This window comes from Diprion similis, chromosome 10 (genome assembly GCF_021155765.1).
Source record: "Diprion similis isolate iyDipSimi1 chromosome 10, iyDipSimi1.1, whole genome shotgun sequence".
Taxonomy (NCBI): domain Eukaryota; kingdom Metazoa; phylum Arthropoda; class Insecta; order Hymenoptera; family Diprionidae; genus Diprion; species Diprion similis.
The window spans coordinates 11,642,963-11,669,580 of record NC_060114.1 but is presented as its reverse complement, the minus strand read 5'-3'; the positions used below and the strand labels follow the sequence as shown (position 1 = coordinate 11,669,580).

The window sequence follows — 26,618 nt, the reverse complement described above, 5'->3', positions numbered from 1 at the left end:
TCAGCTGTTTCTAACCTCAAAATGTTGACGTATCACGTCAGTGAAAGTTGTGCCCTATTGACAACAGTGAAAATTTTTTGAGGTTAGAGAGAGTTAATCGCCCTTTACTCTGAATTGGTATTTTAATTCTATAGTGGCGCCCACCTTTTGGTGAATTTCCGAATAGTCCTATTAGTTTAGAATTTGATATGCAGTCAATCAACTTCGAATTCTATCCTAAATAGGACTGTTCAGATTTTCGCCACTAGCCGGGCGCCACCATAGAGTTCAAAGGCCAACAGCAATCCGTGTAGTCTTTATATTACGTGAGTAATTACAACACCTCGACTCAACGAGAAAGCATTTGCTGCATTTATCAGTAGCGCCGGTGCACCTGAATAATAGATGTTACAACCAGTACGAGCAGTAACTTGTCTAGTTGTGGTTGCAGTGGTGCTTCTCTAGGTACCTTAAATCTGCTTGTATAGTTACTACGGCGATGAATCACTACGGCAATCGGGCTTCCCGTTCCTGTTCCCATAGTCTAAATAACGATTATGCTATTCAACCGATTGTTCAACTTCCTGTTATCGACTGTTTCTGCGGGTCTAGAAGCACCGAATTCTCTTAGCTGATTGGGCGGAGAGTAAGGGGGAGTAATTGTTTTCTATATATTACTAGAAATTGTGATGAAACTGAGTAAATAAATATCATATAAACATATATATGCATAATATTGGACTCGAAAATAATTAGTTCAGGTCATCGAATCGAAAACATCAAATATACGAGGATAAAAATGAGAGTTCTGCTTCATCGATTGAGCAAAATCGTTTCTTTCGGTTCTGTTGGCATAAAAAAATGCATCGTCAAGCACGAGCTTCCTATTCCAAAAACGAGTGGTGTTTGTTATAGAGTCCAGAAATTCACCCGTTAAACATGTACATACGAGATTAAGATTAACGACGTTAACGGATGCGATAGGATAAACCAAAGGACGTTTTTACCGACTGGACAACGAAACGACAAATTCACCTTTTATACCGTGACAGCGTCACAGAACAGATTTTCGCACAGGCATTCGACGTATAATGCGTAATAGTATCGTCGTAGATGAAGAAACGGATTGAAATGTGGAAGAAAGTTAATTTTCGTAAATTATGAATGCCTGTGCGAAAATCCATTCTACGCGTCTGTCGCGGAACGACAGGTGAATTCATAATTTTGCTATCCGGTCGGTATAAGTGCCGATTGCTTTACCCTACTGCATCCGTTACCATAACCAAAAAACGTTGAAGTAAAAAAGAAACAAAGAAAAGTATCGTATGTACAGCAATTTCACTGTATGTAACAATTTTTTCCAAAATATGCATGGTCATTACGTCAAATTTGCAAATTTGGCTCGTTTAAATGCCGGGGAAGAGGGTTGAGGGGGGGGGGGCAGCTTTGACGGCCTAAAATCATAGATATTTTTAAGAGATTTTTTAAATAAAATCAAGCGAAGAGTTCGAGAAATTTATTATTTATAGTTTCAAGATGATTTTTGAATTTTTTCATTTAAATTCATAATAAAATGGCGGCATGGCGTGTATAAGTAGCGAACAACTTCGAACTCTAGGGGTTTTGCGGTGCCGAATCTCCCGACATCACTGTGCAATTTGTAATAGATAGAAAAATTTTCTTGAGTTTAAAACACTCTTTCAGGCTTGACCTCGTAGCCCAAATGTTCGAAAAAATTTTTTGATTGAAATTACAAAATGTAACCACAAGCTCATATCGATAAACACGTTTTAAAGATTGTGTCCAAAATTTCAACACGATAGGATAAAAATTGACCGAGAAATCTGTATCACCGGATTGAAAACGTAGTCTATCGCTCCATATATGCGCCGTATCGCCATTTTGTTATAAATTTCAATGAAAAAATTCTGAAATATTCGTCAAAGTATGAATAATAAAGCCCTTAACCTCAAATTGCTCTGAACGCTTTGATATAATAAAAAAAAAAAAAAAAAAAAAAAAAAAAAAAACCCCACAATAACACGACATGCACTCATATCTCTGAAATATTCGCAAGACGCTCGCAATTGCGTCAGTGATAACTGAGATGCTGGTGTTTCTATTTTCGCAGGCAAGGTGGACGAGAAGGCGACGCAACTTCACGCGATAGCCTCGCTCAAAGTTCTTCTCGATGCAACGAGGCCGCAGAACGGAGCGGCCACATCGACAGCCGCGCATTATTCCGGGTCTGCGTCCAAGGAAACGACCCTGCAACTGCAGCAGGGATCGCAGGGGACGACGACAACCACGACGACGACCGCTGGCACGACGGCGGGAATCCAGGAACTTCCTAATGGCGGTATCGCCTCCGGCATCGACGCCGGCCTCGAGTCGGTAAGACCGACTTCCTATCGGATTTTGCATTTTGGAGTATGGATTTAAGGATGCTTGGCATTTATAGTCGGCTAGGAAATGTCTGTCCAATTAAAAACTTGACAAAAAGGAAAAAAAAAATAAACAAGCCAACCAAAGCTGATAAAGTTGAATCTGATTTAAGAAAGTCTCTGTGACATATGGAAAAAACGTTTCAACGATGAATTCCAATTTTTTAAACACTTTGTTCAAATTTTTTTCACTGGATCAAAAATTGGCACCATGATTACGTATTTCATGATTACTTACATTTTATAACGTGATTGTCAGATACTACTTGACAAATAATTTTACTTCGATCAGGTGATTTCTCACGATTTGAAGAGATTTGTGTAATCCTAATTGATAAAATCGATACCAAAAAGAATCAAGAATTTTGTCAAGAATCATGATCCGAAAGCAAAAGCAAAGACTAACAATTGCACCGTGCGGCAAGTCGCGAATTGGCGTGAAACGCTCCGCTTGCAATACATAGATATATGCATACATACATGTATATATATACAGATATAAAACAGGTACAGATACATGGTGTAGATGTATATATTATACAGGCCAACTGCCAGGTCTGTTTCCTTCGTTTTTCTCGTTTCATTTCCGTCTTTATTTTTTTTTTTTGTTATATTTTTTTTTTGTTCACTTTAAAACGAGACGCGAGCGAATTCACCAGCCAGGAAAGAAGGACGGAGGAGACGCGGGGGTTTAAAGTAGAAGAGGGAGGGTGAGAATCAGCTCGGCAATCGCCTCGCAGCGGATGTTCGCTAATCGATTGCCGAAAATTGGGAGTCGCTTGAAGCTTTTCGTGATATTAGCTCGCTGCAGACTGCAGACATCGCGATGCAGGTCGGCCTGACTCTGCCGCTGCATCTGAAATGCTTTTTTATTGTCTGTTCGCGAATGAAAGAGGCTGTGAGCGAGTCTTTTCATTTTGAAAGAGTCGCTTATGCACGGTATAATATATGTAGTCGACATATATCTTCACACGGTTGTAACCAGAACTGGGTCAATGCTGACCAACTGTAACGACCCAAAAAACGACTGAATGACTGGCGATTACGCGATTTATGTTTTTCTTAAATCGTAGTTACTCGAAGTTTCGATTTATCAAGCTTCATATAAAATTCAAGATCTTAGGACTTACTTTCTGCGGGGTGGGGGTGAGAAATCGTTTCCGGAACTCCTTGTCCTGGTGCTTGACTCTCGGATCTTATCTCGCAGGGTGAAGAGGACGAGTCACCAGAGGCTCTGGACATGGGCTGGCCAAGCAACAATCGGAAAAGGCTGACGTACATCTTGGTTGCACCAATTCTCTTCCCGTTGTGGCTGACGTTGCCAGACACTCGCACACCTAGAGGTAAATAAAAAAAATTTATCGATAACTCTCTCAGTCTGTAGAAAGACGCTACAATTTCATCTGAAACATATTTGTTCTTGATTCAATTAGATTTGAGTAGATATGTAACGATCGTATGACGATCTATTCATCCATTGATCTTATAGACGCTTGTCTATCGTATGATGTATGACTCAAAAACGTGATTGAGGATATCCTCACACATCGAGAGACTGGATAAAAACCTTTTAAGAAACATCTTCGTTCGTTATACTTCAAGCATTTTGTCGAATTCTTAGATTGCATGATTCTTTAACTCGTATTAAAATACATGCCGAGTATCTCTTTCATAAAAAGAAACGTATAATTTGACCGATTGTATCTTTTTTATTTGTACCAGCAAATATGTGTAAAATCGACAAGTTGTCAGATCGAGTATTTTTTCGAATGTTGTAAAAGAGGGAGGAATGACTGGTAGCACTGCAGTTGTCTGGAAAGATTCCAAAACCAGCGTAGCTTACGGGCACTTTCCAAAGCGAGCAGCCAGCCAATCAGCCGATATAACCGTCTGGCTGATCGAACCGTGAATGGAAATAGCAATCACTTGAAAAGCGTTTACCATAATCTCCCTCCCACTTTTGCTATACCAATACGTTTGTACGAAATTTACTAACCGATTTTCATCGACGCAGGTAAGAAGTTTTTCGCGGTGACGTTCATCGGTTCAATATTCTGGATCGCCGCGTACTCTTACCTGATGGTTTGGTGGGCTAACGTCGCCGGAGACACGGTACGAATACCGCCGGAAGTGATGGGCCTGACGTTCCTAGCCGCTGGTACGAGCATCCCGGACTTGATAACCAGCGTGATCGTTGCCAGGAAGGGTTTCGGTGACATGGCCGTGTCCAGTTCGGTTGGCAGCAATATATTCGACGTTACTGTCGGGTGAGTTGCTTCATTTTATCCAGACTACTGTCATTTCCTGCAGGGTGTCCAGCACTACCAGCAGCAGCAGCAGCAGCAGCAGCAGCAGCTTTCGTAACTTCATTTGCATTACGTGACGGACGTGAATACCTACGACAGAATTTCGTTTTTTTTTAAGATCAGATCAAGACTATACCGTGATAATTACTTCAGTGCGCATGCGCCAAGTTTTTCGATCGGTTAACCAGGCTTGCCAACATTGCATGTGTGATTGGGCCTCGTCGCGAATTTTCAATCGAGACAAACGTTTCGAGGTTAGATTGCGTAAAAAGTAGATCCGTCAGATATTTGTTATATAAATTTTACACAGTACTTAATATATAAGATCGAGACACTTGCGATTTTTATAGATCGCGTCCGGGCGCGATTCAGTTGGTAAACCTGCCTATGGAATCGCACGGTTTTACGCATGCGCACTTGGGTGTTATTGTTTTTTATTTTGAAACTTGTTTTTCGATCTGTAAACTTCTTATCACAGGCTTTTCAAAACATACAAATTTTATACTGCTAAAGCTGGACGTCCTGAATGATATTTTGACGAAATGATAAATAACAATTAACGTTATAAAATTTAAAATTATAACATTTACAAATTAATATTGAAACCGCCTCAACTATGAGCCTCTATACATTCATTCTTTTTCTTCCTTTTCTTCTTCTTCTTCTTCTTCTACTTCTTCTTCTTCTTATTTTCTCATATGATTTATCATTCTTCTTCCCGTTCTCCGCGAAGACTTCCGGTGCCGTGGCTCCTCTACGGTCTGATATACGGTAAGCCGGTGGAGGTGAACTCGGTCGGCATGGTTTGCAGCATAGCGATCCTGTTCTGCATGCTGATATTCGTGATATTGAGCATCGCCTGTTTCCGGTGGCGGATGAACAAGGGCCTTGGTTTCACCATGTTCCTTCTGTACTTCGTATTCGTCGCGGTCTCGCTGATGTTCGAATACGAGGTCTTCGTCTGCCCGGTATAGGAATCGCCGGAAGCATCGCGGCCAATCAACCGCATCAACCAACCAACCAACCAACCAACCAACCATCAAACAAACCAACAAACCAACCGATCATCATCGCCAACAACCTTCCGACCCTGCTTACATACCTGCCGTCTTCGAAACAACCGCAATTGCTGTATGTACATATGTATAAACACGTATCGATTAATTGATTCAATTATGTATGTATATATATATATATATATATATATATATATATAATATACATACATACATACCTATGTGTGTGTGCTTGCGTGGGTGTATGCGTGTGTGCACGTCTGTGTGCATGTAAAATGGATAGAGCACGATCCGTGTACACGTATATAATGTAGTGTGTGTGCGCTGTACATGTACATTATATACATGCGTATATATATATATATATATATCAACAAAAAAAAAAAAAAAAAAGAGAGAATAATCTAACCACACTAAACTATGATTATACATTATGCGCATACAGACGTAGTATATTATTGTTGTTGTTGTCGTCGTCGTCGTCGTTGTTGTTGTTGTTATTATTATTATGAATATTATCATTAATATTCAAACCTATAAGATAATAAACCTAAATTATCATAGTCGTTGTTATTATTATGATTATTATTATCATTATAATTATCGTCTTTATTGCGTATATATATCTACTTATGTACTTGACTTGTGTGAGATTCGGGGCGATCCATTGCACGCCATGCAATCGTGCATAGATAGGTTGACAAAAATACAGAGAGACAGCATCACAGACGCACTCATTCGTTGCATTCGGCATTAAGAAATCAGTCATAGCTGATCTGACGCAGCAGTTAATACATTTGTGCATATGTATAGACCTATGCGTATACCTATAACCTAAATCGTGCATACATAAATACCTACAGCATATCCGTATTACCCAATTTATTATATATATATATATATAAATACCGTATTATCATACGTATCCGTAGAGATCAGAGGCATACATAGCGGGGGAGAGAGTGAGAAAGAGAGAGAGAGAGAGAGAGAGAGAGAGAGAGGAGGCGCAGTGAACCACCCCTGCAGGTATCGATTCGACGGTGCGGTGCTCTTGCCGCCGGCGGGGTGGTTCGATCGCTAGGAGTTTCCTTAACCGAGAACGAAAAAGAGAGAGAGAGAGAGTGAGAGAGAGAGTGGGGGGGGGAGGGAGCGGGGAAAGAGGGAGAGAGAAAATGAGGGAGCGAACCAAGGGGCGCAACCGCAGCTTTAACCTTGAATCGGAAGGGTTTGCGAGGAGAGGCGAGGGGTGGTGGGTATAGCTCTATGCCTAACCTCTCGGGAAAAATTAAACACGTTTGTTTGTTGTATTTTTATCCTTTTTTTTTTTTTGTATTTTTTGGTTTTTTTCTTCGTCTCTTCAATTTTCTATTTCGAATCCTTATTCTGTTCTGTTCCACCTTTTTATTACACGCGACGGACGCGAGCTGCGTTAAAAGAAAGATTTGGATAATTCTCTCAGACGTATATGTATAAGGGGTAGGGTAGGGGGGGGGGGGGGGGAGGGTCCGGATTTTAAAGGGGGTAAATATCGTTGTATAACTTTTATTTGTTCTTGCCAGTTTTAGTTTCTTTTTTCCTCTCTCTTCTATCTTTGTTTTAACTGAAACGATTTTGTCACGATCTTCGATGTTTCAAATTTACCAATTTGACGGCAAAGTTTTGCAGATAAGTTTTATCATTCGGATATTACATAGCTTGGTAACTGAAATTTTTTCGTTTGAAAAAAAAAAAAAAAGGAAAAAAAAAACGCCATCAGCTGCTAGAATTCATGCATAGTTTTATAAACCAACATGCCGCATGAGTATTTGGAAAAAGTTTTTTTGGAAATGGAATATTCGACTGCCATGCGATTGTATGTATGTACATACGTAATAAGGTAGCCATATTTAAAAATCAAAATTATACAAGACAAAATCTATAGACGAGATAAATTCTCTTTTATATATGAATTATTATACTACGTGTATTTTATGCAACGTATATTGTAACAATTAATAAGCTTTTTATTTCCCTTTTCTGCACGCTAGACGATTTCTGTCATGATAATAATAATAATAATAACAACAACAACAACAACAACAACACCAACAACAACAATAACAATAATAATAATAACAGTGATTACCTCCAAATTTAAAAGATTATTACTTATCAAATTGCAGATTGTTTCACCTACGATATTGCGTTAATCTTAATGAACACGCGATGAAAATAAATAAATAAATACAACAATTTATCTACGTCAGGTGCATGTGTGCTGCGTTATGTACTGTAAACACCTACCTAACGTGATATCGACAACATAATTTTCATATGCATAGAAATGTAGAAAGATAATACAAAAATAATAATATTAACAATACCATCAATAATACATTATAAACAGTGAACAAAATTACGATCAGAAAGGAATAAAAAAAAAATTAAACAAAATTCATTGAACGACAAAGTTAATTATTTTGTAAAAATAATAGTGATGATAATAATAATAATGATGATAAAATCAACAACAACTTCAACAAAAATAATGAAATATTAAGCAAGTTAACGCAAGTATAAAAATTAAATAACGATAAAACGTTAAATTATAAAGTATTATCATACATTATATAATAATTATCCTGTAGTGAAAGACGTATATATATATATATATATATATGTATATATACATGCCTAGACGCGGCCTATTAGCTTTTTGATGTAGAAATACAAAATTTGATTAAATAATAAGTAAATTAATTAAACATAGGATTTACGATATTAATAATATCTAATTTATGACACCCGCGCAGAAACATACGCAATACAGCCTACATATGTATACATGTATACACACATATATTCACGATACGAATGTATATTATTATATATCATGTATAGGTATATATATATATATATATACATATAAAACAGAATGACCATAATTAAATATTAATATATCAAATTTATAATTATTAAATCGAATAATAATAATAATAATAACGCAGTAGGCACTCCAGAGTGAAGTTATAACGTAGAACGAAAGTAAAATTAAGGTCTTAAGTACATAATTACATAATTTATAACAATATTTCTTAATTCTCACGCTTTTCTGTAAACAGTTTTTCGTTTTTCTCAACGTTTTGTTAACGTAAGGTTGACTCTGCTGCGTACGTAACGATATAACTTTTTATTATTTTTTTTTTGTTTTAATACAATTAAACGCGTTATTCTAAAACGATTTTATCATTTTCTTTTTGCCTGAACGTTATATAACGCATATTATCGTACATAAATTGTTACAAAAACGATACAAAAAAAAAAAAAAAAAAAAAAAAAAAAACGGTTTCATATGTAGAAACACGTGTATTACGTTATAGAGTACTGTAACCCTATAATCTATAATAAAGGCTAACGTAGATCGTTAAATAAGTATATTATAAATAATTATACACACCCTTATAGGGTGTAATTCGTAAAATGTATATGGACGGAGTATTGCGTACGTGAACTGTATACATATATATTAGGGTGGGATAAAAAAAAAATACTATTTGTTTTTTCGTCAGTCATCGTCAAAATATCGTTCAAGATGACGGAAGAAAAAATATGATATTAATATCAAGAGGTGACTATTTGAAATTGTTTTTTTTTTTTTTTCTTTCATTCTAGGAAATTGAACGATCTACGTAAAAGGTCTCCAGCGATTTTTTCGTAAATCTGCTGGCTCAAAAGTTGATAAGAATATAAATTTTTGTACAATAGTTTTCGTGAAAAAAATTTCTTCCTTGTTAAGTAATCGGAAATTTCGATGTTTCAGTGAAAAAGATAAGTTGCAACTTTGAGAAATATTATATATTTTTTTTTCATATTTCAGCCAATATTTCGTAGTGGAAATGAAAAAAAAACGTGAAATTTGACATAACTAATATTTAACCTTAAATAACTTTTGAACCAATAGATTTACGGAAAAATTGCAGAAGATCTTTGTCGTAGATCGTTCAATTTGTAACACAAATATGTATTGTCCTTCACGATACGCCAATCCGTTGTTGAGTAATAAAATTCTAAAAAAAAAATTAAAAAAAAAATACATATATATTTCCCCGCGTTATTTAAACGGAGAGAGAATTTTTTTTTTTCATCATCTTCAACGATATTTTCATGGTGACTTACGAAAAGAAAAATAGTAATATTTTTTTCGCCCTAACCCAAAATTATATCTCAAAAAATTGCGATGACTTCGGCCGTTGGTGAGACCAAATTTTTTTTTTTCCATGTGGATATACAAAAAATTCTAAATTTATCAGATCGAATCGATTTTTGGCAAAAATTTTTTTTTGAAGAATAAAAACTGATAAATATTATCAATTTTATACATTTTTCACATGCCTGAAGGATAATTTTCTCCTTTTACCTACGAATTCTTATTTTCACGGTAAGAAACAAAAGAATTGAAAGAATAAAAAAAAAAAAAAAAAAAGTTATCGCGTTCATGCCGGGTAGAAATATTTATTTTACATCGAATTATCCAATCCTGACTAAGAGAGTTTAATTTTTACAATTTCAAATTCATCCGCGGATTTGCACATCGGCCCGTCTGTTTCACGTTCGTAATATTCTCGCATATATATGCTTACTATTGTAATTATACATTACCTATAAATATACAGGCTATAGAGATGATGCACAATACGATCTTCCCGATGTATCGATAACGAGAATATATGTAGTAAATATATGTATATACATATAGATCCACACACATACGTATATATACAATACAAATATGTATAGATATGCATATTGTGTAAAATTACCGCGTTGTTGTTGTTGTTATTATTATTATTATCATTATTATTATTATTATATCCGCCATCGCGAACTGTCCTTCGGACAAACTATATCGCGTGCCAAAAGCCAAAAGGGCGTATAAGTTTTTTTTTTTTTTTGAGCATCCCTTTGTAAACATATTCTGGAATTTTTTTTTTTTCTCTAATTACAAACGTAACCAAATGAGAATGAAATATTTTTTTTTTTTCACTATTTGCAAAACTATACCTAGAAAAAGTATCTTTTCTTCCAAAAATTTCTAATGTTTTCATTTTGCTTTTATCCATTTTCCCTATTTTTTACTCTTCCTGCAGTTAAATTTCTAATTTTTCATTTTTATTTTCATGCAGCTCCAATTGTGGGGTAATTTTTTTTATGTTTCAGAGGGAAATTTGATTTTTTTTTTTTTTTTTTTTATACACCCTTTTGGCCTTTAGGACGAGATTTTCCTGAAAAATACGCTCTTTTGGCGAAACTGATCTTTACGTTTTGAGCGATTCTTAGTTGAACTGTGAAGACAAATTTTTTACACGCTCTTTTGGCACAAAAACGTATCTAACTGCTGTCATACGCACTTGTGGCATTTGGCACGCGATATGTTGTATACTTATGGTAAAATGGTAATTTTCAGGATTTTTTATTTCAGGGAAACTATCGGAATTATCGGTTCTCTACTGGGTATATGAACTTTCGAAAATGATTTCAATTTTTTGGCAAGAATAATGCTGAGAAATTGGTACCCGAAACATCTCGAAATTCACTGAATCGGTTAACTCGAAGTTTCTTGCGGTTATTGCGTAGATAATATTAATAATAATAATAATTATCTAACAAGTGTCACAGGATTTTATTTTTTCCATTCTTAGTTTTTGTTTCTTGGGTAAAATATTGAGAAATTATTTTTTTGAAAATTCTTACGTTCGTTTCAAGCACTCGCCATTTTGTCAGAAATCGATATTTTTATCTATCTATCTTAATATTCAGTACGATTTCTTTTGTGCGAATGATTTTTGACGAATCTTCACTCGGTTCTATTGTGGATTTATCCAACAATAATCGTAGAAGTGATTAAATGTGAATTTAGAAAAAGAAGGTTTGTTTCCGATTTTTTTCATCTTCATGCTTCTACTTCTTCGTTTTTTTCTTCTTTTTTTCTTCTTCTTTCGTTTTGTCTTACTCTAAAAATGAAATCCGGCGAACATCGTTGTGTACACGTGACGCATTACACAATTATTCCAAAAAAAAAAAAAAAAAACACACGTACGATATAAAATTTCTACTTTGTATTTTACAATTAGATAGAAAAAAAAAAAAAAAAAAAAAAAAAACAACAACAACAAAAGGAAGAGAAGAAAAGAAAATAGTTAGAGAGATATAGAAAGAATAAATATACCTCTTATCTAAAAGTAATAATAATTCGTAAACTGAACGCGCGTTTAAGCTTTACATCTACATTATATACGTAGGAATGAAGGCGAGAATGAGAAAAAAAGGCGAGGGGGGGGGGGAGGAGGGTGATACGTTGATTTGCATAAAATATGTGTACGTATATGCAGAGGTTATATCATCATCTATAATGTACAAGCGGAAGGGCGTGTAAGAAACGAAAAAGTGCGAAGTTGCAAAAAAGAATGAGAGATGAAGAAGAAACGAAAGGAATCAAAATTTAACCGGAAAATTATACATCAATAATAACAATTGTAATTATAATAATAACAACAATGACATTATGCATACACGTGTTGTATGTACGTACGTCGTGATTAAGGGGACGAGTCAGTGAAAATCTAAACTTTTTCGATTTGCTTCAAACTTGAACTTTATTATGAAGCTTCTTAAAACAAGTGGTTTTTACTCGGTTTCAATCAGTTACGTTTCACATGCGTTCAGTTATTATTTAAAATAATGTCACGAAGTGGTGTTTTTTGAAAAGCTTCTTGCGTCATAATTTTTAGAGTAAAAATCTGAAAAAATTCCACAGCGATTAGAGAAGCGTAGAAAATGAAAGTTACCATGAAAATCACAATCCGACAAGTTACTACCTAATTGACAATTTTCACGAAAATTCACAACAATTGTCAATTACCAATTATTGGGACAATTAGGTGGTAAATTGTCGGATTGTAATTTTTACGTTAACTTTTGCTCTCTACGCTCCTTTAATGGTTGTAGAATTTTTCCAGATTTTTACGATGAGAATTGCAACGCAAGGAGCTTTTCGAAAAATATCACTTTTTCACGTTATTTTAAATAATAACTGGACACATGTGGAAGATAACTGATTGAAAACGAGCGAAAACCACTTGTTCTATGGAGCCTTATTACGAGTTCAAGTTTCAAGTAAATCGAAAAAGTTTAAGAGTTTCACTAACGTGTCCCCTTAACCGCAATGAGAAATGATTGATTATAAAATTATACACGCAGGATTAAACGGGGATCGTAAATCGATTGATAATTAGATATCTTATTACATAGAATGGATTAGAAATGAGAAATAATTGTGCAGTCAGATCGAGAAACACGAGAGAGAGAGAGAGAGAGAGAGATAAATCGATGGAAAAGTTAAAAGGAAAGCAGACGTGAAAAATATGAAAATATTATCTTTGTATAATATATCTATCTAATATCTTATATACGGTATATTTGTACGAAGCACGAACGCACATATCAAAAAAAGCGATGCTGAGAATAATAAATTGTTCATATTATAAATAGTGTATAATTACAGAAAATAGGTTAGATTATTAATTAATAGAAGAATAAAACGATAAACATAACAAAACATAAATAACTTGTAGGACGTAGGTACTTTGTATGTGATTAATTTTAATATCATTATGATTTTTTATAATCGTGTCCTTTTTTCGTTTGATTTTTTAAAAAATATTTCAAATTTCATTGTTTTCTCTCTTCCCTTTTGTAAATGGTTAAATGCGGGAGAGCCAAAAATCTTGCTGATCGGAATGAAAATGATCGAAAGCGAAAAGAAAAGTGATTCGTTATAGGTAAAGATATATATATGTAGCTCCATAGTTGGAACACTATATTATCATTGAATACATATGACGTATGTGTGTAATGGATAAAATGAGAGAAAGAAGAAGAAGCGGTTCCGCCCAGTCGGCAATAATTATTATTGCAATTTGCATAAAGTTTGTGCAGTTATAGATATTAGATGGTATGACGATGTACCACTAGTTATATATTACATAATTAGAGATCATAGATGAATGAAAGAGAAATTTATAAAATTTACGAAATACATCGTTCAAAAAATCTTTTATAAGTATAATACATGAATTAATAGACGCTGCTGTATGATAAAAGAACGATACGTCTTGCATATAGAAAGAAAATTTCTCCTTTTTTTTTCTCATTTAATCTCAAAAATAATCTGAAAAAACCTCGAAGTTCCGATAAATATTCGTTATAAATAAATTCAGGATTACTTTTCGTGTAGTTTCTTATTCGGTTGAAGATATTATTATCATTACCATTGTTATTATTGCTATTATTATTGTCTTGATTGTCATTTCGTTCTTAACCAACAATTGTGAAAAGTCCCAAATTTATACAACAATCGCGAATAAGTATGTAAAATCTTTATAGATATATGTTAACAATCAAATTTTTCAACGACCACTTTTTCCATAGGTATATATATATATATGTATATATATATATATATATTATATATAGATATTAAGGTGGTCTTTAAAAAGGTCATTTTTGAATTTTTTTTAATTTTGAAATTTCGAATTCAGATTCGTAAGCAGCGACCCAAGGAACTTCTCTGCATCAAATTTCATCAAAATCCCTTGAAAAGGGTTAAATTAGGAAATCAATCCTCTGACGGTAGGGGCTAGAGTTGAGATAAAAATGTGAGAAAATTATAAAATTATTTTGGAACAATTTGGAACTGATTAGCGGGTGAGTGAATCGAAATTAAAAAATGATCTTTTTAAGGAGCACCCTAAATTATACATATATATATATATATATATATATTTATATATATTTATATACATATATAGTGCATAGTTTGTGCAGCAGTATTTCCGGATTTTGGATGATAGACGAGCGTAAATAGTTATATTATTCAATTCTCATCGTATAAACAATTCGCTCATGCATTGGGAAGAGTGAAAAGAGACCCGAAATGCGGTAAAATCAAGTGAAAGAAAATTTTATATTAGCAAGGTGATGTGTAATAAAAAAATAAAAAATAAAAAAAATTTAAACAGTATGTGCATAATAGGTAAACGTGCAATATTATTAGTCGCGATAAGCTGTACTTGTGTATAAGAGTTGAAGAGGTGATGATGAAAACAAAACAACAAGAGAAACAGTTATTAGATAAATCAGTTGATAAGCGAAAGCAAATAATAACGTAGTTTAACGTGAAGTGAAGTATAAGAGACAAGAAAATATTTAAGAAAATCCATAAGACGAAACAAAACAAAAAAAAAAAATATATATAAAAAAAATTAGAAAACACGCGGCGGTAATACGACTCGCAGTACACCAAATATCGATCATTATTATAATTACATGATATAAACTAATCGATATATCTTATATTATAAAATATAAAAGAAAACCTGATGCATATATATACGCAAAATTTTACGACATAGGTATACATACATGTATAATGTATCATCGGAATAACGGAAAAAAACAAAAAAAAAATTTATATACATATACCTATAACGTATTTCCGTGTAATTTATAAAGTAACAAACGAATATGATAACGTATAAATTACAAAGATTATACAGGCAGCAAAGGCAGCAGCAGAAGCAGCAGCATCATCATCATATTACATGAGATAACGTCAAGCACTACAATAACATAATATTATATACGAAGGATATCATTATATACAAAAATTTTTACGAAATATAACTATAGGTATATATATATATATATATATATATATATATATATATATACCTGTAACACCATAATAAGAATAATAATGATAATGAGAAAAGTAGAGAATTATCATAATAACAATATTATTATACATACATATACGCGTATATATATATTGAGGTCGAGAGTAAAAAGTTTTAATTGATAAATGACTAAATAATAGTAATAACAATAACAATAACAATAACAATAAGGCATCTATACACAAAAGTAAAATTAAGGTTAAAGAAAACATTGAAAAAAAAAAAATATCTCCATATTATAATATAACTAAATGTTGTTGTCTACCTTACATTATTCTAGAGCATTGTAGGATACTATGTAGCTATGATAGAAAATATAAAAAATAGATTCATATATTATATACATGATATGTTATACAAATTATACATGTATCTATATATAATATAATATATTATATATAATATATATACATACGTATAAGTTAATTAATTATAGAAGGTTTGAATATTACATATTAATTAGGGGGCGCGTGCAAGTATAGGTGAGGCAAAGAATAACAGAATTACACACACATTGCATTTACACTAAAATAATAACGAGTATATCGACCTACGCATATGTACAGGGTGACCTCTCTCCGGGCTCCGGAGAGGGCGTGGCCTCGATCGGCTTAAGCTCCGCCTTCTCCTATTCACACTTCTTATTATCAAAATATTACCACTCGCTCTCACTGTCAGGTACTGGTTACTGCGCTATGGCCTTATGTGTTTATCACATATACACTCCTGAAGGGATTTTTTGATTTCCACCTTCGTTTGGACAGAATCACTCTCGGTGAATTTGAAAAATTTCATATTCAAGGTTAATTTTCTAATAGAAAAAAATGGATATTTCAAAAAAATTTTAAAAACAAAAAGTATTTGTTTTTGAACGTAGTATCAAGATAAAAAAATATGCAGTATCATGAAAACCAGTAAAACCAAAAATAATCATTATTTTTTTGTCTCCTGAAAATAGACCGTTTTTTATTTGAAAAAATTAAATCATAAATTAATCTTTGTCAAACTACGAATCTACCAAGCCCTCATACACGATGGAATAACGATTTTTCAGTTTTTCACACAATATTTTGTAGAAAAACAAATCTGAAAAAATATTACTCCGAAGAAAAGGCCAGAGCCCAGTAAACAGTTGCTGACAATGTGAGCGAGTGGTAATATTCTGATAATAACAAGCGTGAATAGGAGAAGGCGGAGCCTTAGCTGATTCAGGCCACACCCTCTCTGGACCCCGTAGAGAAGTCGCCCTGTATATTGAAATGTAAACCGAGTGCAGCGTGGCAGGGATGTAAATTATACATATTTATGTACATACAATTGCAGCGTATGTTATATGTATATACGTATCTGTTGTGCAAAGTGTAGGTGTTAGAAAAATTCGGGTGGTGAATGTAAATTAATGAACAGAGGATGGAATAGAAGAAGAAAACTCGATGAATATAGCAAAGAAGCATTAGAGATGTATGGGTCAGACCACCAATTATCAACAAATTAACGGGACGTCAAACTCAATTTCTCTGAAATTATTACCTCTTCCGGTGTGTACTAAGATTGAAAAGTTGACAAAGTTTCAACCTTCTTGGACTTGTCGTTTGCGAGAAATGACACATCAAAGTTTATCATTTCGACCTGATTGAGGTTTATTGAACGCTAATTATTTTCGTATCGTTATCGGCGTAAAAAAATTATGAAACAACAGGTATGGTACGTGAAAAATTCTCACCGTTCCGAATGTGTTATTTATTTTTGGATAACTTTTTCAAATCAATCTGAAAAACATGTTTTTCTGCAGAAAACTGGTTTTTTTTCGCGGATTACTAAAGTTTATTTCATTTTTAAGGTTTTTACTGTTGAAAAAATCCCAGATTTCACATGAAAAACTCAAAGGTAAGATAAATTTTGGTGAAACATGAAAAAAGTATTTTTTTTTTTGCCGAAAAATGTCTTCTTGAGATGGATTTCAAAAAGTTATCCAAATGTAAAATTAAGTTATTCGACGGTGCGCATGCGCCAACCTTGTTTCGCCGCGCTGTTTGAAAATGGAGCATTTTACGAACGGTGCGTAAGCTTCGAGAATCGAACTTTTTAAAGTAGGTGTTCGAAAAAAAATTCATATACCTAGATAGCGTTTCAATAAACTATTGCAGAATGGGTATATACATATATACATATCCACACATATTGCATATGGTACGTTTTCTTTTTCTTTCAACTAATTTAAACTGATCAATGAACGTAGAGAAAACACTGAAACTATTTATTTATTTATCTATGCTACATTATTGCAGTTCTGTTATCGTTTTTCACATTTCTTTTACTGTATATGTACAATAAATGACGAATCTTTGCAATAGTTACCGATCGATCGTTTAAAACTATTTCGAAAAGTTATACTTTCATAACAATTATTATTACTCTTGATGTTGCTGTGATTATTATTATTATTATTATTATTATTATTATTATTATTATTATTATTACTCATATTATTACGATTGTGGTTGTTGTTGACGCTGACGTGAATCATACGAAAATGGGAAAGGTTTCGATGCAGGAAAAATTCCAATTGCAGAAGAGTTTGTGGATACGAAATTATTATTGAAAAAAATCACGATTCATACCTAAACACATACACACTCACACACACACATGGGACAATAATATACTTCAAGTCATCTTTGATGTTTTATTACTTTGTTTATGCATATATACGTTAGTTCGTTTCTACATCTTTTTCTTTTTGTTACTAAGAGATAAACGAAAGTGAAGAAAAAAAAAAAAATAAAAAAAAAAATAAAAAATGACACACCTGCCTTACAAGAAGCGGTGTGTTTTTCTTTCGCGTGATAAATAACGAAAAGAGATTTTAACAAATCTACTAAACCTATCCAAGTAAACTATATTATATCTATTTATATATCTCTATTCGACCTATCTAATCTAGCTGCCTATCTATTCTATTTACATATATGAAACCAAAAAAAAAAAAAAACAAGACAAAAAATAAAGTTTAAAAAACAATCGTAAATAAAAAAAAAAAATAAAAAATTCAAAATGATAATACAAAAAAACACGAAAACAAAAAATTGTTTCAATACATCGAAATGTAAATTCAGAAATGTAAATGCAGTGTTTTGAGTAAAGACGACTGAATTATCTGGTAAAAACAAAATTTCCTATATTATTAAACCGGCAGGTTGTCTGTATTTTCGACCTATGATGAAATAACTGAGACACAGATACGCAGTTTTTCTAATTCATAATAGTTTCTTGCTTGAAATTATTTCTTGCGGAAGTTACTACATAAGTAATTGTAATTGATATGCATATTCGAAGTCGATTTCATAGGACGAAGAAAAAAAAATAATGTACACGTTTAGATAAAGGGTCGATCGGTTTTAATCGCCCCAGGCGAATATCTGAGAAACGAAAAGAGTTTATGGAATGAAAAAGTTTTATGCAAAACATTAAGCGAGATGATCTGTGGATATGAAAATCAGATGTTACTTGAAAAATCTTAAATTTGGCATCATTTTAAACACCCTTAAAAAAAAAACCTCCAAGTTTTTGCATAAAGTTTTTTCTTATATCCTTTTTTTTTTTGGTTTCTTTGTGATATTTACCGAGGGTGATTGAAACTAACCACCCTGTATATTTATACGCAGGCAATATTCTCGATTAAAAAAAAAATCATGATAATATAGGAAATGTTGTTTTCATTTTTCAGGTATCGCGGAAACGTTGGAATCATCGAAAGGCGAAAAATAAATTGAGAAGAAAATATACCGCAGTCACATACTGCACTCACAGGCCAACTAACTAACTAACTAACTAACTAATTAACTAACTAACTCACGTGAAATCAAAAACAATAAATTGATGCTTACATCGAAAACCGAATAAAATTATCGCGCAGTTCTTGTGTTTCTGCAATCTATAATAAAAAATGTAGAATTTTGATAAATCAAACCAACAAACAAACAAACAAACGAGCAAGCAAATTTTCCTCCTGCGGTCAAGAGCAGCGGGTATCCATTGACATGATAAATAATTAATGAAAATGTTGAGAATTTGATAAACAAGAGAAAACAATTGAACGAGTTAATCATACGCGTGTATAAAAATAAATTCTAATTCTCATCTATTGTATCCTAGGTATACACATATACATGATCTATCGACTTCGCGACTCGTATATACATATATCTATAAAAATACATGAAATTATGATTTGATTTACTTCTAATTCTTATTATACCTTGTTACATATACATACATCTCCTAGATATTTCGCCTAAAGTATATATATATAATATACCTATAAACCATAAGACACTTACATTTCAAATCTAAATCAACCGATTATATCGATCCATACAGTTATACATACACGAGGATTATACTCTCAGCATATGAATTCAAATTTACTCAAAGATGAACAAAAAAATCAAAAAAAAAAAAAAAAAAAAATTTACTCGTTTTTCCGTAACATTGTCATAACTATATCACTATACGCTACAGATTTGAAAAAAACAAACTTATCGACAAATTTATACATTACGTGCTGCATAAATATACTCGTTGTATACTCCGGCTAAACTCACTATTATTAGTATTATTATTATTGTTGTCGTTATTATTATTATTGTATGATTATTATCAAGCAAAGTATATATATATATATATACTTAATTTGCTTTGATAGGTATTTGTATGTAAATCATACAGTATATAGCTGATTGCATAATAATTACAGCTATACATACGTACGAAGTGTGTAATAATAATAATGATGATAATAATAATAATAATAATAGATATGTTATATGTGAACATGAAACGCATTGCGTGGGGACGTATGCTCGAAATACATATTTACATGCATATATATATATATAAACCTTTTACCTTCAACTATATCATGTTATATTATGCATAATTAACTACATAACTATATGAATAATGTAAAGAAAATTAGTGAAAAAAGCGAGAAAGAAAGAAAGAGAAAGAGAAAGAGAAAGTGGTGATGAATAAGGAGCACAAGAGCCATCTTTTCCCTGTCACTTGGCTCTACGTATAATTCCTATGTTGTTTCAGCGTCGAGAGTAAATCTCGAGACGTTTAGAAAATAAAAAATTAAAAATTTTCAAATCTTATTCTCTGACACGAACAAATTGATACACAAACACACACACACCCACACACACGCGCGCGTGAACACAGTAAACACAGCAGAAACACAGATTTATACTTGATATAATATATATTATACGCATACGTAGTGTAATGTATGTATGTATATATATATATTATATATACATATATGTATATGTATGCAGAATCTTAAGCTCGACCTACGATTTATAGCTTTTATTATAAATACATAATATTGTTGTTATTATTGCCATTATATTATAATTGTTACTATAATTAGATTGTTGAAGCGTTGTTGCAGTTTGTTATATCAATAGATATTATTAGTATACTGAACATCTCTTGATTCATTCATTTTAATTCTTACGCATTTGTCACAAAACGTTTATTTCCTCACCTCCCACACCCCGCGATATTATGGTTATTATTATTACCGTTAAATTAATTATTATTATATATATTAATAATAATTTTTTTTCAATATCACCTCGACCTTTTATATTAATACTTATGCAACGTAGCGGTAGCTATACATGTGTTTTTCCCTTCCGCATTTTTTTTTCAATTTTCAATTCTATTTTTTCTATTATCATCAAAACTATCGAAATACATTCATTCTCCTTCCCTTCCTCTCTTACCCTCTTTACTATTGTTTGTTGTAAATGTCTCAGAAAATAAAAGACCGAGAATATAGAGCAAATACAATGCCGAGGTTAGCGGGAGGAAAATCTACGAATGCGGGAAGAAAATAATCCTGTGAGGAACAAAAAGAAAAGAGACAAAAAATGGAAGAAAAGAAAAGAGAAAAAAAAATAAATAAATAAACACATCAAATAGAAAAATACTTACGTTCGCGAATTAAATCAAATGGATGCAGCTGATAACTTGACTTATGAATGAAATTTTCCAGATCACTGCAAAATCATATATATATATATATCCGCTATATTCACCGTGTGATGTAGAGTTTCGAAGTAGCAGATAAAAGGAGCAAAAAAAAAAAGTAGGAGATAGAATGAAAAAGCATATCAAAAATGCTGTTTTTTTTATAATCGAATAGTGAAATTGGCAAAGAAGAAGAGGAAGAAGAAGATTCGGGAGAAGGACGAGGAGGGGAAGCAGCAATATACATATATATATATATATATAAACATAATTATATGTATCTATGTGTGTATGTATTTATGCATATACATACGTATATTGTATAATGAATAGTAAAAGAGTACAATTTTCGGTATTGTTTTCTGTCTAAATGTGTATTCGCTACTTTCGCGAGAATACAATTGTAAATGTGATTTGTACGGTTTGAATATAACAGGAGGTAAAAAGAAGAAAAAAAAAAAACATACAACAAAAGAATAGAACAGAGCTTTTTTTACGACTTAACAATATGATACTTCGTAGTTTGTCGGTATAGTAAATAAATGTGGAAAGATATGAGATAAAAAGAAAAGTATGAAACGGATAAATATCAGTATATTAAAGAAATGAGATTAATATTCATCAAGAAAAAATAAAAAGCACGGTAGCTGTAATAATCGGGGAAATTAATTTGACTCTACTTCGGAAATGAACTCGTTTCATATAATTTACTTACAGCACTTGAATATAATTTCATCTAACGACGATCTTGTTTGAATTAAAAAATTGTGGATTCTATTTTGTTATACAAATAATATGCCTGCATCATTGTGTTCGTCTTTTAAATCTGTTTTCGTTGAAGAATAAATAAATAAATAAATAAATAAATAAATAAAATTTAGCCAAAAAGTGATAACAATTTGAACATCACACACGCACACTCATTCATACACATAATACGTATCATACATATGCGTAGGAGCTGAGCAATATTTATCCCATAAATAATGATTCGTAAAAAATAATACACCGATCGGGTTATATTGCAATAATACGTATCATCGAGTCGATGTTTCGTTACGTTTGTTGTTATATGCAAACTATATCTACATAATACGTAATACTGTAATTGAAATAAAAATTAAAAAAATCAGTATACTGCATGCCTTTTTCAAATTTAAGATCAAGGATTATAAAATCATAATTCACGATCGATAGTAAATCGCAGCAGAATTATACGTACGCGTGTGTATATATACATATATAGGGGAGGGTAAGGCAAAGTGGGCGCCTTAAAATTTTTTAAATAACAAGGTATAAAATGAAAAACCTTAACTTTTTGTTCAATATGAATTATCGGAAATCATTTATTCGAGTAATTGCACAGCTCATAACGCGAAACGTTTCAGATTGTGCTTTACTCTCAACTCGTCAAAGTAAAATAATTTTCTGAACTTGAATTCACGATTACTTTTTATCGAGAAAGCTAGATAATAATTTAACATAATTGTTCATGTGAAAAGAAGACATTTTATTCTAATTTTAGGCATTATTTTCTTAAGGGGCCCACTCCCCCCCCCCCCCCCCCCCCCCTCTACAGATACGAATATATCGAATAACGTAACATTGAATATAACATGACGTAACGGATTTAAATCGAATGGTTCAAATTTCTCCGACAATTATTAGAATAGAAATTAAGTATGAACATAAACTGGAAAGTGTTTTTTTTTTTTTTTTTTTTCAAAATACATGTTATACATACATACATACATAGATACGTACATATATTGTTTTAAATTTTTGATCCACCCGAAGAATATATACACACATGTATATTGTATAGATCTATACGATAGATTTGTAGCTTGAACTATGAAAATACTTATTATATCGCGGTTAGGATGAACTGAAAATTACGAAGGATTTATACTGATAACTGTTTCGTTTTTGACTAGGTATAAATCATAATATATATATATATATATATATATATACATACTAGTTAAATATATACATATATTATATATAATATATATATATATAGATAATTAATAACGCGGTGAAACGATTGGAGTATAATTGATTGAAGATTAACGATTAGAAGAAGGGGAAAAAAGATGTTGTACTTAGTACCAAGTACAGCTATATAGTATATTGTCAGATAGTGAACAATTGTATCGAGTAATTTATTACATTGAAATATCGAAATATTGATTACTATTGATTACTATTAAATAATTATAATGGTTATCAAAAAACGGAGAAGATGAATAAGAAGGAAACGGCGGAAACGAAGTGACTCAAAATAGGAGATGACGAAAAAAACAAAAAACAAAAACATAACCTAGAAAACAAAAATCAAGAAGATGCACGAAGATCGAAGCCTGCGTCGGTTTCGTCGCGCGATCGAACACAAAAAAGAAAACCAAGATGAAAAAAAATAAATAAATAAACCACATACACATTGTAATCTATTGTAGATTGTTGTAGATAAATTATACGGTTAAACCATTGTTACTTTTTGTCGACAATATAAAATACACAAATATATATACATATAAAAGTATCCAATTTAATTCACACCTTGAATTACGTTTCGTTTGCTCATAAATGTATAATTAATTCAAGTGAAGAATATGCGGTTAAAGCATCAGTAGGTTTGACTTGTAGTTGTGACATTCGACAAAATCGGAAATTTGAATGGAAAAGAAATACGTGAGGGTAAAAAGTCGCTTTAATTTGTTGTACTCACATCGATTATCGTTGTAGAATAGCGAGGAATGCTCAAAAATCATTTCAGCCGAATTGTGTCCTCCATAGTTTTCAACTTATCACTCATTTTCGTCGCGAATTCAGTACTAAACGATGCCTGCGGATGAGCGAAGCGCGGAAACACAACTGAGACGCCAACGATAAGCTAGGCAAAGCCTAAACCGCTAGCGTTTGCGTTTTGTTTATCAATATGGTGACGTTGCTGCGGACACGTGACTTCTGCAGTTCAAATTTGAATTTTTCAGCGATTAATCAGAACCAGTGAGTAAGCATCCTGCATTACCGGCGTAGCTGACTGACTTATCTTTCAAGTGATTATGTCGAGACGTTGATTTTCTACGTTCATTCATGGCATTACGTTTCTCCTTGGCGTTACTCCTTACGACATGACTCTGTCTTAATTGCGGCCTTTGAATTATGTATCTACAACGACCTTCTCGCGGAACAGAAAAGTCGAACGGCAAGTTACCGACAGTTCAAGCGATGCTGCCGGTAAGTATGCATTCTGCAATTCCGGTGTCGTCACTGACGTACTGATCGTGTGTACGTCCCTTACCATGTCATATTTTGGGTGAACACTGTATATTTATTGATAAAATGCCAACCGCCGTCTCTTCTACCCGCGGGTATTGCCTAATTGCTAAAATTACCGACTAACCTTTTTATACGTTAGAATTATTGCAGATGACAACTCTCCATATTTTATAACAAGATATTACAGAGGAAAGGGGGAATTAGAAGGAGAGATTCGCCGTGAAACTCTAATCGATGATACGAAAAGAAAGAAAACTATATAAAGTATAAATTTTTAAAATAAAAGTGAGGCAACATAGATTTATCAAGCAATAGGTTATCGACGATTCGCTGGAATCACACAAGTTCAAAAATCGTTTCCGTCAATCCCGTCTTATAAGAGTCTTCGTTTTGCAAGCAGAGAACACATTAACTATATTGCAGCAGAGCTTGTCGAATGAGGTAAGAATTCAACGTCACTCTACAATTCGTGATCAATCAACAAAGTATCGTATTCAATTGATTTTAATTTTTTGTTCGATTTTGCTAGTGTTACAGTGAAATAATCAACGATATACTGAGAGTGATTTTTTTCCTACAATTCATCACCATGAAGACTGTTCTTCTAATCGTTTTTGCAATCGTTCTAACTGCGATGGTTGGATTATCTTCAGTTCAAGCCAGTGAGAGGCAGCCAGCTTCTCTCGTCGTAAGTATTTCTGTTTTAAAATAATCGACCCTCTCAATAGGGCCAGTCACGGGGTGTATGGGAGGATATTTCTGGGAACACTCTACCCTCCATCATTTATGGCGCTTTGAACTGAGACTATCGGAATAGGGCCGCCCAAAGTACAGAGAATCTGGCAAAATTGCGGCTACAATTTTTTCAAATGGAGCTTTTTTGAGGGGATGCGTCCCTGTTGGGAAAGTCGACTGTAAAGATATTCGATTCCATGAAAAGTAACTCACACCAATCGAATCTTTCCTAAGCTTTTATCAAGATTTCTGCTCACGATATTTCCTATGAATTGGGTATTGGAATTGAAACATTGAATTCGATCACTCCGAGCGAATTCTATTGGTACATTTATGTTCCGTAGACATGATTAGAAAAGGCGAAGTTTACTGTTCCAAAAAGAACTGCTCAATTTCTTTTGATTTTTTTTTTTGCAATCCAAAGATCCACGTCTGCCCTAGAGCAGCAGAAAGTTTTGAATTTGAAGAATTTCATTGGAAAAATTTTGCGCTCGATTATATCCAAGAAAATCAAATGCAAAGACTCGTTCTCCTTTCTTCGCCAATTATCGTACCCTATAAACATAATTTGTAGTTCCATCATTTCAAAACTGCTTATACAAGTAGATATACTTAAATAGTGCTATGAAATAATCAGAAAGAGATTTTACAAAATTTTGAAGTTTGCATCGAACTTGTGAAATTTTCAAAGTACCGCATGTAGCAATTATGGAGGAGTTTTGTCGCCTGCAGTTTACTCGCAAATCAGCATCCCAAAAATGAATGAAATTCAAAAACCAACTTTACATTTGCAAATAAAACTGGTCAGCGAAATTCGTTGGAAACTTTAAATTCTTGATATTTATCCGACCCCATTTGTGAATAGTCCCTTCATTTTTCTACTCTGGTTCTGCTCTGGATTTTGGCCACTGTTCCAAACGCGTAATGGGAATTACAGAGAGCTCCAGAGCTTTGGGTGTAAGGCGTTTCACGGGCTTAGCCAGCGTGTAAGCGTGGCCCAACGAATTCGAGTACCGTTGTCACAGTTTACAAGGTTAG

General features: G+C 32.9%; 1 protein-coding gene across 7 annotated transcripts in view; it reads left to right on the top strand.

Annotated features, from left to right (window-relative positions):
* Positions 1-19,417, top strand: part of LOC124410926 (sodium/potassium/calcium exchanger Nckx30C) — a 44,823-nt gene extending 25,406 nt beyond the window's left edge. For 6 of the 7 annotated variants that reach the window (XM_046889664.1, XM_046889662.1, XM_046889661.1 and 3 more), the window contains 5 exons: positions 2,111-2,373; positions 3,631-3,766; positions 4,438-4,690; positions 5,463-5,860; positions 19,246-19,417. In XM_046889664.1, the coding sequence (XP_046745620.1) occupies positions 2,111-2,373; positions 3,631-3,766; positions 4,438-4,690; positions 5,463-5,703 (893 nt within the window). In that variant the 3' untranslated portion in view covers positions 5,704-5,860; positions 19,246-19,417. Of the gene's footprint in view, positions 1-2,110; positions 2,374-3,630; positions 3,767-4,204; positions 4,344-4,437; positions 4,691-5,462; positions 5,861-19,245 lie in introns of those variants that run through there. The other variant, XM_046889663.1, reaches the window with a different exon arrangement.
* The last annotated feature ends 7,201 nt before the right edge of the window (positions 19,418-26,618 follow it).